The sequence below is a fragment of the Phoenix dactylifera genome, chromosome 9, assembly GCF_009389715.1.
Source record: "Phoenix dactylifera cultivar Barhee BC4 chromosome 9, palm_55x_up_171113_PBpolish2nd_filt_p, whole genome shotgun sequence".
Lineage (NCBI taxonomy): Eukaryota > Viridiplantae > Streptophyta > Magnoliopsida > Arecales > Arecaceae > Phoenix > Phoenix dactylifera.
The window spans coordinates 3,087,498-3,099,504 of record NC_052400.1 but is presented as its reverse complement, the minus strand read 5'-3'; the positions used below and the strand labels follow the sequence as shown (position 1 = coordinate 3,099,504).

The following is a 12,007-nucleotide window of genomic DNA, read 5'->3' as shown; positions in this document are numbered from 1 at the left end:
CCTTATTTTCTAAGAATCACAGTATTAGGCAATAGGGAAATCGCATCTTATCTGCCAAAAATATTAAATTATTTTATCAATCTGACCCAGAAAACCGCAAAAGCTTTCCATTATGCAGACACATAACCATCGCCCTATATACATAACAGCCAACCATCCCTAAAAATCAGTATTTTTTTCATTGATACACTCCGAACCGATCATAGTTGATATGGCAGTCTACCCTATGAAAGCTCGCCACGTGATCGGAATAAAAGCATGCGGAGATATTTAAATTTCGAATTCTCTTCAATTGGTGTCTATTACAACTTGCTCCTAGGTTGTGCATGGTTAATCCACACGGGAGAGACATACGAGAACAAAGCTCATATGAGATGTACAGGTTGTTACCGAATCATTAGCATGCATGCTCAATTTACTCCACGGCGAGCATGAAGGACCTTCAGGTACGTTCTCTCGACTCCACCGTTTTGTTGCCATTTTGCCACTCCAAACCTCCTTTGTTTCTTTGGGATCACCGTCTGATTTAGATATCGGAAGATCCCTACAGGATAAACTCTGACAAGTATACTTCATTTTTTTGTTCAGATAGGATATTGTGCAAGAGCTCTTGTCCAAGCAGCATCACTGCCATCCAACCCTTGCTTCTCAACTTGAGGACTGGCAGCAAGCCCTAGGTCAACCTTGCCGACTAGAGTAGAACCTTTGCCAATCTCTCCAGCAACTCGTTGGTTTGGTGCCCAAGGTCGGACTAGATTTCAACAACAACATTTTCTATTTGTGTTTTATTCTTTATGTGTTTTACAATTATATTATCCTTAAAATTTGATGAAAAACTTATATTCTTCATTTAGAAGGATAATATAATTAAATAAAAACAATGAGCGATCGAATTAATACCTGGAAAAATACATGATTGTGTCAAGTGTCATTTTCATCAAATCAACGGTCGCAATAGTTACTTTCATAAAAGCCAGGGGACTGGTCATTATTTTGAAGCCTCCCCTGGGGTTATATGCCAAAACGAAAGGTCCAAGTCTCGAGTTCGAGAAGAGGTCGTTTCGGAGAAATTATCAGTTGCTGCTATCCGGCATTTCTCGCTCCGGATAGGGTGTCGTAGGGGATACTTCTTTTATTTTCTTTCTTAAAAAAAAAAAAAAAAACTTGGTGGGCTGTAGTGGAAAAAATAGCTTCTAGAAAGCTGGTGCTGCAGGCCCGGAAGGTCATCTAAGCCGTCCAACTGGCTTGATCTTTTGGGTCGGCAAGGGGGGTGATGTTGGAGTAGGTGGCCTTGGGGCCCCACAACCTTTGAGGTGGGTTAAAACTGTTATTCTAAGTTAAAGAGACCTAGTCTTGTCTCCCTTATCCAGGGACTGGATTGGGTGGCTGTTTGGACCGTCCAGCTAATTGGGATAACGTCTTGGACAAGCAAAGGGAAACCATCGAACTTTGCTTTAGCGCCGGTGGCGATGACAAAGTTCCCTGGCCAGTCGGATGTTTCTATCAGGAGCTGTAGAAGCTCAGGTCGGATATATGCAATATTTGGATGGGATGTCACTCACCTAAACGTAATAGTGTTTTGCTGCGCTAGTCGTAACATCCGCAGCAAAATTAGCTGGACTAGAGGTGGAATAGTTGATTAGGAGGGTTCAAAATGTCAAACTACAATGATAAGATGATGGTTTTCTATGTGAGTTGCTCATTTTGGTGTCCATTTTCAACTCTCCAGAAGCAATCTATGGTATGTCAGCAGGCAACATCAGCAGGAATCCAATTTATAGTGGCATGAGCCTATTGCCCACATATTAGCTTGAAAATAAGGATGTAAGTGGACCAAATAATAATTCGTTCTTGCATCCGAATCTATCCAAATATAAATACAAATTTGAGTATTTGACTAAAATCAGTTATCTATATCCGTCAAAAAAAATAAATAGATGCAGATATAGATAGCTATCCAAGCCATATCGGAATATTTGGTTTTATTTATAATTCTATGTAATTTTATATAGCGTTTTTAAACTTTTAAAATAAAGAACCGTATTAGCATGTTATAGAATTAATTTACTTTCTATTTGGTAATATCTTTAATTTAATTAATGGCCATAAAGTTTAACTATTTGACTTATATTTATTTTTAATATCCATACTTTTAATACTTGATATATACCTATATTTATTTAAAAAAGTGTACATAAATATTCTGTATCTGGTTAATATTTATATCAGTTTCGTTTTCAGCCTTATCTGAACTGTTCAGGCTGTTGGACATTCTCCAGACATTATGAAGCAACCTGAGGGATATTTGAAAATAGTATAGAAGTCTCCCTCAGGCCATAATTGAATATCTGGGGATCCAAGTAAATTATTTCACAGCTCATAATAATTGTCACATAATATAGTCAATCAAAATAACTTGCATTACCGACACGTGGAGTGCTTGTAATCTCGCCATCTGTTAATATTCTCTTCTATATAAAATGGTTAATCTATGCCGTCCGTGATTTAATGCGACATCATAGAATTACTATGGCTTGAATCGCTATTTTCGCATATAGGCTGTGCAATGGTGGTTGACCATTGCAGTCTTTTAGCTGGTTATTAAGCAATGTTATGGGTGCATGCTTGCATATTACCTTGTCATATGCGACCTTGTGCTCCCCGGGTTCGGGCTGTATCGATCTTTCGGGCGAAAGAATAGATCTCTTCTTTCTTTCACGATATCAGCCATTGGATCATGCAAGAACCGCTTCGAGATCTTTGCCAGCAGATAGAAGAGAGAGATTGGATTGCTTTAAAATTTACACAAGATGCGATCTAACGGTTGGCATCGTGAAAGATACAACCCGAACCCGGGCTCCGCTTGTTTTACTATGGCAGTCAGTACAAAAGTTGTAGTGCATGTGAATATACATATGTAGATCTACTGAATATACTTGTATGAGAAGAATCTCTTCAACCACCCCTGTACACAGAACAATGCCAACGTCCAAATCACTCCATGGCAGAACGTAGCTCGCTTACTAAAGATGAGGCCCTTTCTTATCCATGTAAGCCCAAGTCGCCCGACCAGAGCCCATAATTTGCCTGCGTATCTCTGGTACGTGGGCCGGCCCTCTCGGCCCGGCAAAAGTTCAGAAGAGCTGCCTTGAGTGTACGGACCTTTCATTAGTAATATTCTAACAAAAAACCAAAGTTCGGCTTCAGCGTCGATCGGAACTCGGCTCTTCCTCGTTGCTTTTCTCTCTGGCTTTCTCTCTCGATCTAGGGTTTGCAGGCAATGGCGGGTGAAGAAAACCAAACGGCAATCAAACGGCCTCATCTCCCACTACCTGGATTCTCGTCTTCGTCCCCAGGGCTGCATCATAGAGGCCATAGGAAAGCTGAAGCAGGTCCGATCCTCACCGATTTTTTGATTCCTTTACCTTAGGGCTTGGTTTGTGGGGAGAATTTTACTATGATAACTATAAGAGTAATTTTTGCATACTCGTTTCAAAGAATTTCTTCTTTCACCGAAATATTTTTTCTGAAAAGCTGATTATATAATGCTTGAAAAAATAATTTTTACATATTTCGTTAATCATAGAAAAATAGCAGATTTCATAGCAGTTTAGTTAAGTGTTTATTTTTCTAGAAAAGACGTCTTAATAAAGGGCAAGATCTTATTCCATTTTATAAAACTTAAAATACTTTTAAAGAAAAAAAATCTCAATTCCTATCAGTGGAATTGGATTTTCTGATATTCTTTTTTATAAAATATGAAAAAGTTGTTGTCATAATTCCAACCAAATACAAAATATTTTTTTATTTTTCTGTTGACTACACTTTTTTTTCTCTTCTTCCAGCAAATCAACCGGATTTTTAGTATTTCTTTAGTGCGCGATTATTCTCTTGACAAATGAAAGTTTTTTTTCCTACTTTTCCCGAGTAGTAATATGATTGTATATGGAGATGGGCAAGTTGGTTTTTCTTTTTGCTACTGCCTATTTAAAATTATAAGAACAGATTCTAATGTTGACTCTATAAGTGCTTTGGGTGGCCTTATTTGATTAGAGATTTCAAACTGGAATGCTGTGGCTTCCTAATAACTTTTCTTCCCTGTCGATCTGTTACTTGACATGGTAGCATCCAATCCATATAAATTTTGCTCAATTATATTTCTTGTGTTCCAACAGACACGGTTTTCTTTTGCTGAAATCGATTTGCTTTTAGAGATCTGGGTGGGATCTGACACTGGACCCCTCTCTCCAAAGCCATACACACATTCATCATCATGTCACACTCAAAACAACATTGCGCTCTTTTTTCTGGTTCACATTTTTTTTTTTTTTGTCTTAAGTAGTAAAACATTCTGTATCGGTTAGTGCCTGTGCTTCATGCTGCAAGTGCAACTGATTGAAATCCAACCATCTCATTTTGCTAACCTTGGAAAACAGGAAGCTTCCCTTTTCACTTGTCGAGTAGATCCTCATTGTCAAAAATAAAAAATAAAAAATAAGGTTAAAGTCTACTGCTTTCAATTATTAAACCGTTGTTCCATCTTTAGTCTTTTTTTTTTTTTGGTGGATCCATGACAACAAAAAAGTAGAGGTAAAAATAATAGCTGATGCCAGTTTCCAAATGCATGTGTTACTTCAATTATCCATACAGTTTATTGCTAGGTCTGTTATATCATATGCACAATATCAACAACATAAACACCACGATCAGCCTGTGATCAACTCAATGGATCCGTGCTGTAGTGTCCCTTAATCCACATAAATTATGGGTCGGGTTCGCTCTGATATCATTTGTAACAACTCAGGACCTCACCTAAAATAACTAGCCAAAAGATATTCTTTGGGTTCTTTGATCGTATATAAATACCCAAGATCTATTCAACGAATAATCCATGTAAGACTAAACACGCAACCCATATAGATCCTAACAGTAGTAGACTTAAAATTTGTGTTCACCACTTCATTTTAGATGGCCATTCCTTAAATACATTCTTTAGCCGCGTTGATAACTTGCTCATACATCTGTCATGAAATTATAAGGTTATTATTATGTGGGAATAGCAAAAATGGTTCTTGGCTCAATTTAAAAGGAAATGAATGTTAGAAATGTGGATTTATGACACCTATGGTGCCTAAGTGAAAAGGATATATACCACTTAAAGAGTTACTTTGCTGATTTTGGCCGATAGACTATGCTAATGCTTTTTGACTGGATTTGAGAGCATAACTGGAGGTTTGGGCCGTACTTCGATGGCAAGCCAAGGCAAAGGGGCCAAGCCATGCCACTTTCAACTAAGCTAGTTGGTAGACGAGGCCAAGTTATGTTAGGCTAGCCAATGGGTTGGACCTTCCTAAAAAAAAGTTGTCCTCAAAATCCTTATCTGAGTCTTCAAAAATAGTTGGAGGTACAGCCCCATTTCATTTTGTTTTTGACTAGATTCAAAATAACTCAACTTGCCATACCTTCGCCGTGCAACTCTGAACTAAATCCTTTGGTTTATTAAATTATTTCTAACCTAAATAGTACGTTGCATTGTAACGTGAAAAGTACCAAAAATATAAAGAGTTTTTCTTGTTTAGAAATCCTCGAGTAAGACATCTCAACTCTTCCAATTCATCTAATTTACATATTTTATTCATAATTTTTCTTAATTTTCTGATATTATGAAACTTGTTCTTAGCCCGCATATTAAGTAATTTCTTCTTAATGAACACAAATTTGCAACTCCTGTCACATCTTGGTTTGCAAAATAACTTAATAACTAAGGGACACATAAATACGGTATAATATAACCTACTTGTTAGCAAACATGCATGTAACCCTAGTTACACTCATCCTAGGCCTAGCATTAGTAATCTTAATCAAAAGGTCTAATTGTATATGTTTATAAACACATCTTAAGTCAAATCCTAGGAATTGTTCCCTTTGTGTTTGCTAAGGAGTACAAGTGTCATGCAGACATTGTTAGCACTTCGTAAGTTGATGTTTTAAATTTTCATATCCACATAAAAATAATATGGCATCTTGTTGCTTGTATCCTTTCTTACAACTTATTGTTGTCTCAGGGTTGTGTTCGGGATGCTTATTGGTCTACCAGTAACATTTGTCTACTATTTTCTTCTTGGACTGTAGAGGATGAACACAAGTTGGACTCACCTGTAAAGCTCGATTTTCCATTCTGTAGTGATTTCACCACAATAGCCTACAATGTAACCCATACCTGAATACATATTCTTTCAGATGAATTTGTTGCTATTCTTTTAGCTGGAAACGTTCAAGCCTGTGTTTTAAGGATTTTTTTTTTTTTTTTTTTTTGTTAAGTCTAGCGAGATCGTAAACCTAAAATTGAGTCATGAATCAAGGAAAGTCCCAGCAAGAAAAATTGACAAGATTCCCTGATATCATCTTAGTTCTATGCTAAGGCATGCCATGGTACAAGCAGGTATTGCAGGAGAGTAAACAATGAAGGCAATGAACAGAAACAGGGTAAAGACTCTGAACCATCATCAATTTGTGGCCCCTCATGATAGGTTAACTGCCCTCCAGCTGCTGAACAGGATTAATTATAAGAAGTTGCAATGCCTTACTTTCTAGTTATTTTTATTGCTTACAGCAGGGAAAGGCAGTAATGCTTGAACTTGGAGAAAAGTGGTGGTAGGCTGGCAAAAGCCTACTACCAGCAAATCTAATGAGGATCGTCCAAAAGAAACAGAATGCATGGGATGAGTGAAGTCAGAAGCGGTGGAGGAGGAAATAAAAAGAGGGTTAGAAGATATCCATTCTAAAGAAGACTGATTAAAACATGAACCTCCTCGAAAGACCTTTTTTTTTTTTGTAATAATGATTAGAACAGAAGGAAGCTGGACGAAGCAAAGACAAGGCTTAGAAGATATCCAATATCCAACGATTTCACCAATTAAACCAGTTGGCACCCTTCGGACGATTTCTGTGGAACAACACTTGTAGCATCAAAGTGGGGAAATAAAATTAAAACAATAGCAAGTCTGACAGCAATGTGAGATGATGATCACGAGCATGATGACTCTGAAGAATCTAGTGTCAGGCACAGAAAGGACTACCATTGGTGTAACCAGGAGATCAGGAAACCCGGGAGACATACAGAACATTCTGCGTCTTCAGCAATTTTTCATGATCTGCACCTTTGACTTCTATTGTTCTTTCTAATTTTGTGATGTTTGTTTGTCCCACAACTATCAGAGCAGCTGATATAATATGTTGGTGTTTCATTTTCAGCTACTCTTCCACGCATGGAACTAAGTAGATTGGAATGGTTGAACTACAAGATTTGTGGTGGTAAAGAGAGAGACACCAAGAAAGTCATGATGTGTAATCATAACTGATGGATTTGGGGGCTCCACAGCAAGGACAAGTGCTTAAGATATATCCTCGTATATGATTTAAAACATACTACATTAATACAATTTTAAAAAAATATTTGATATAAAGTTCGCAGGTGGCACACATACTGAAATGATGATAGGAAGCAACCTTTAACTGAAAAGATTACAAGTCCAACCTTGCAACTGCAATAATTACGTATGAGCAACAGACATCATTCATAGGGAAAATTTTGTCAATTCTCTAACTCATTATAGAACATGACAACTGGTCATGTGTTTTCATCAATATGTCAAGAAATTAAGCAAGAATAAAATCACATATAGATGGGAAGCATATGGATAAAGGGAATTAATTGAAGTAATTCTTTTTCTGCAAGAAAACTGCTAGAGTTAATTTTGTATGCGTACAACTTTACAATAAGTATCCAGGAACGATATAATCCTGGTATGCGATACATTTATGGTAGTGCAGAGCATATGGATGAGTATAATTTGATCAAACTGGGGTGACCCAGACTGAAAATTAAATTGTCAGAAAGAAGAGAAGAAACAGTAGGAGAAAAGCAAACCAAAACTTGAACTGGTTACTTCCTCTTTCTTATGATTTACACTTTCTGTATAATCCTAATCTCTACACTCTAGGTGGATCCCCAAGATAGAACGCTGAAGTGTCCCCACAGTTGATTCTGCCCTTTAGACAGTTTCAGTAGTACAATTTCCATCATGGGGATCGCTACCTTCCTTGCTAAGCTTAGATTTTATTGAAGAAAAATATGATTGCCAAGGAGATGCTTTAGCTTGTTGTTGATGAGAGCCTAGCATGTTGAGGTATGTGTACAAGGACATCCCTGCAAGAGCTGTGATAGCTCCACAGATACTTGACAGACCTGGGTTAGAATTGAAAAGAAGGTACCCTCCAAGAAGGATAACACATGTTTTGAACTGTCCGAGAACAACATGAGAAGTTGCAGATGTTGCCCTGTGAAAAATAAGCAAGAGATAATTTGTTCAGGATCAAGAAATGTTAAACTGCAACTTAAGCAAATCAACAGGGTGTCATCCCAGCCCAAAAGTTTCGGCAGGTCTTCCAAAATGGGAATAAACGTCTCATAGAAATGCTCTTAGACAAAAAAATTCCTCACCCAAGAGCCAAAGCCCCTGACCACTGGAGCAGAAAACCGAAGACAGCTGACGTGAAAATAGCTGATGCATTGGAAAAGTTCCAGCGAAAGGAGAGAACACCAGGGGGGTCGAGCCAAGGCATCAAGGCAACCAAAAAGAAAAGCGTGATTGGTGTTGTCTTCCACATTAAACTGTTGGATGACTTGCATTAGGAAATGATGTAAGGATGCTAGCTAAATGAGGTATTGATATAAATGAAAATGAGTTCCATATCAGGGGACTACGTACGCTAAGGCAGTCCAGTTATCCTGCTGCTGTAGATTGGACCATAGAATCTTATTAACTGCACTAGGTATAATCCATGCCAATGCTATACAAGCACCAAAGAAGTTGAATTCAAGGTCTGTAACTGTTGCAACAGCAACACCAATAGATACTATAGTTAGCGCAATCACCTGCAAGACCCAGAAACATGCATCCCAAACAAAGTAACTGAAACTGAGCTCGTCCATAAAACTATAAATTTTGATATGATGAGTTGTTACCTTCTGGCAAGAGACTGCCTTCCTAAACAGCATAAATTCGGCAAGAACAATCGTCGGAGTAACAGCAATCTTTGCCATCTGATAGAATCCCACACTGAAAAGCAAAATAGTTTAGCCTCAGTCACTAATTTAAAGTTTCATGAGGCTTCAGACAAAAATGCTTTACCTTACCTATTATACTTCAAGCTAACATTAGCAAGGCCATTAGATAGTGACATGACAATGCCAAGGACTAGCAGAGAAGAAAAAGGGGTCGACTTGGCAGGAGGCGAGGCTGGAAGGAGTGAGAAGGCATTCAATATAGCCATTAAACCCCAGCTCAGGATGTAATGAATAAAGGTTAGAAAGATTGGGTAATTGAACCCCACTCCCCCAAGCACCTGAAGAAAAAATCAGCACTTTGAAGTTTCCATTCTTGAACAACAGATCATCAAACATAAAAACTGGCAGACAGTAGAGGAAAGCGCACCAATTTGTTCATCATAATTATACCAACAGAAACTAGGAAATTGAAAGACAAAGCAACTGTTGGACCACAAATCCGTTGCTGCAAATGCTTGGCACCCTCACATGTGCAGAGCTCACTAAAAAGGGAAGCACGCAGATCCTCAAGAGCCCTACCTGGTTTTACAGAGAAAACAGGAAGTACTTTGGTTGAGAGAATTAAAAAAAAAAAAAAAACAATGAAAGTAGAAAAGGAGTAAATGTTACACTATTGAGCCTTCTAATTGTTTTCCTCGACAGTGCCGGTGTCACTTGCAGTCATATGACCATCAATGTTGTGCCAGCGAAACAAAGCAAACTACTAATCTCGTACTAGATGCTGGCAATTAATGTTGAACACTAAAAAAAATTCAAGTAAATCATCTATGAATGAGTGGCTTAAGTTCTAAAATGTCAAACAATTTGAGCCAATCACTATATTTCAAGTAATTACGACCCTTTTTTGTCACAAATTCTTGAAAATAATTAAAAAAAGAAATAGACTGTAAGCAGCCGGCATGAACATCTAATCCCTCCCCCTTCTAAGTAAAAATCATCTACCTGATAAATCTCAATACAAGTAGAAAACACAGTATCGATCAGAAGAGAAATGTCTTCTAAAACATTCAAATGATTGTGAACAGTATCGATCTAAAGTAGAGCTCTACATTGTTCTCCATGTACAGTTCAAGCAACAGACTAACATTTAAGAATGAGCTCCATCTTACCCTTTCCGAAGCTAATGTTACAGCTATCTGATTCCAAAAACTCAAACGGAAGTGATGACGCCCCTTCCCTTGCAAATACTTCAGTCTTAGAGAGTGGGAAATAGACGATGGGCACCAGAAACAAAGCATCAAAGCCTTCGTTTCCCAAGTAAAAATCGCAGACATTTATCGAATTCTTCGAGCCAAAAATGAAAACGCGAACAGAACCATATCATGTTTCATTAAAATGCAGCCAATAGAATTGGTTCGAAAGAATAATATATACAAAACAAGCGAGCTAAGACCACCAAAAACGGACCTTTTTTACTCGAAAAAAAAAGAACGTTAAAATGTGTCCGATTAAAGAGTGTAAGGAATCCAAATAGACCCTAAGATCCCTGGAACCAACCAAGGAAGGAGGAGGGGAGAAGCGACCTCTTTCGCCGGCGTCGCTGTCCTTGCGCTTGAGGAACTTCCTCACATCCTTCTTCCAGAAGAAGCTCATCACCCTCCGACCGCAGAGCATCCTCCCGAAACCTCCTTCGGAATCCCTCCACACCCAACTGAGCCAGAGAAGCAGAGCAGAGGAGAGGCCACGAAGAACTCGACGGAGAAAGAGAAAGAAGAGAGTATAAAGGGGGTGGAGTGGAGAGAGAGAGAGAGAGAGAGAGAGAGAGAGAGCGAGAGGTGGACTGGTACCGGACTACACGTGGGGAGGTGATGAGCAGGTGAGAGGAGAGGGAGGTGACCAGACCGTGGGAGACTGACCGTTGCGTGGGATCGCGAGAGGACGGGGCGATTGAGCGGAACCCCGCAAGCCTTGCTCCCACCGACGGGAGCGAAGGGCACATCTAAAGCGATGGGAACCGATCGTTGTGACCTGACGGTGGGACCCAGCTTGATGGGAGCCGGAGAAGGATGGCGAGCGATGGGTGTGAAATAATTGCGGCTTCGCTAAGTTTAGGGTCTGATGATGGGTGTTTTCAGTCTTTGACATCTCGCCAGCCTAATCATCATTCCCTATTTCCTAATTCCTTATGGCTTAAGGAGACCTTGTTCCGTTTTTAAGCAACCATGTACGGACCAAAGCAGCAATCAACCTAGCGGAGCCGCATAGCTAGAGTAGCCAGTGGTTTGAGCTTCGCTCAATTAAAAAAAAATGGTCGAAACTGATTTGAGATGGATCAAATTTTAATATCCAACTCGAGCTTCATCAAAAATAAATAATATTCAATATCAACTCGTTCCGATTCAAATATTAACTAAGTTATACTTGAACTCGACGTCGAACGTTGATCATAATTAAAAAATATTGTTAAAACAAAATATAGCATTATATTATATTTTAAATTATTATAGTAATAATATATATTATAAATATAATATAATATTATTAAAAATATATATTCAATCAGGTTTACGAGCCTTTAAGTCGAGTATTTTGCTATTCAAGTTCGACTCAAAAAAGTATTCGAGTTATTCAAGCTCGAAATAAGCTCAGAAATAATTGAGTTGAGCCAAGTCAAATTTGGACTCAAGCCAAACTCGAGCAACTTGCAAGCTATTTGGCTTATTTGCGCCTTTAGTAGCAAAATAAGTCTAAAATTGGATGACGAAATGTAACTTATAAGAGACCAACTGTGCATATTGAGACCGAATCTATGATGAAGTGTAACTCATAAAAGAGTAAGACCAACCACACGTATCCAGACCGAATCTAGCCATATTTTGCCACCATTTTGATCGGCCCACACTAAATCAAACTTGGCTTGGTCCAAGCCTACCAAAC

The 12,007-nt window shown here is 38.5% G+C and overlaps 1 protein-coding gene and 1 long non-coding RNA gene across 4 annotated transcripts; one reads left to right on the top strand and one right to left on the bottom strand.

The window, feature by feature from the left end:
• The first annotated feature begins 2,249 nt into the window (after positions 1-2,249).
• LOC103715615 lies at positions 2,250-7,402 on the top strand. The gene is made up of 2 exons (XR_005513242.1): positions 2,250-3,392; positions 6,066-7,402. It is a non-coding gene; the product is annotated as an uncharacterized LOC103715615 (long non-coding RNA).
• Positions 7,403-7,697: 295 nt separating this feature from the next.
• LOC103715614 (nucleotide-sugar uncharacterized transporter 2-like) lies at positions 7,698-10,857 on the bottom strand. 3 transcript variants are annotated; one of them, XM_008803299.4, is made up of 8 exons: positions 10,654-10,764; positions 9,740-9,871; positions 9,498-9,649; positions 9,200-9,408; positions 9,029-9,122; positions 8,772-8,938; positions 8,504-8,674; positions 7,698-8,340 (listed from the first exon to the last, which is right to left on the bottom strand). In XM_008803299.4, exons 3-8 carry the CDS (start codon positions 9,510-9,512, stop codon positions 8,055-8,057), a joined length of 942 nt encoding a protein of 313 aa, XP_008801521.1. In that variant the 5' UTR covers positions 9,513-9,649; positions 9,740-9,871; positions 10,654-10,764; the 3' UTR covers positions 7,698-8,054. The 3 variants fall into 3 exon arrangements, with proteins under 3 accessions (XP_008801521.1, XP_008801520.1, XP_038985776.1); XM_008803298.4 differs by lacking the exon at positions 9,740-9,871 and having other exon boundaries at positions 10,654-10,857; XM_039129848.1 differs by having other exon boundaries at positions 9,742-10,786.
• Positions 10,858-12,007: the final 1,150 nt, after the last annotated feature.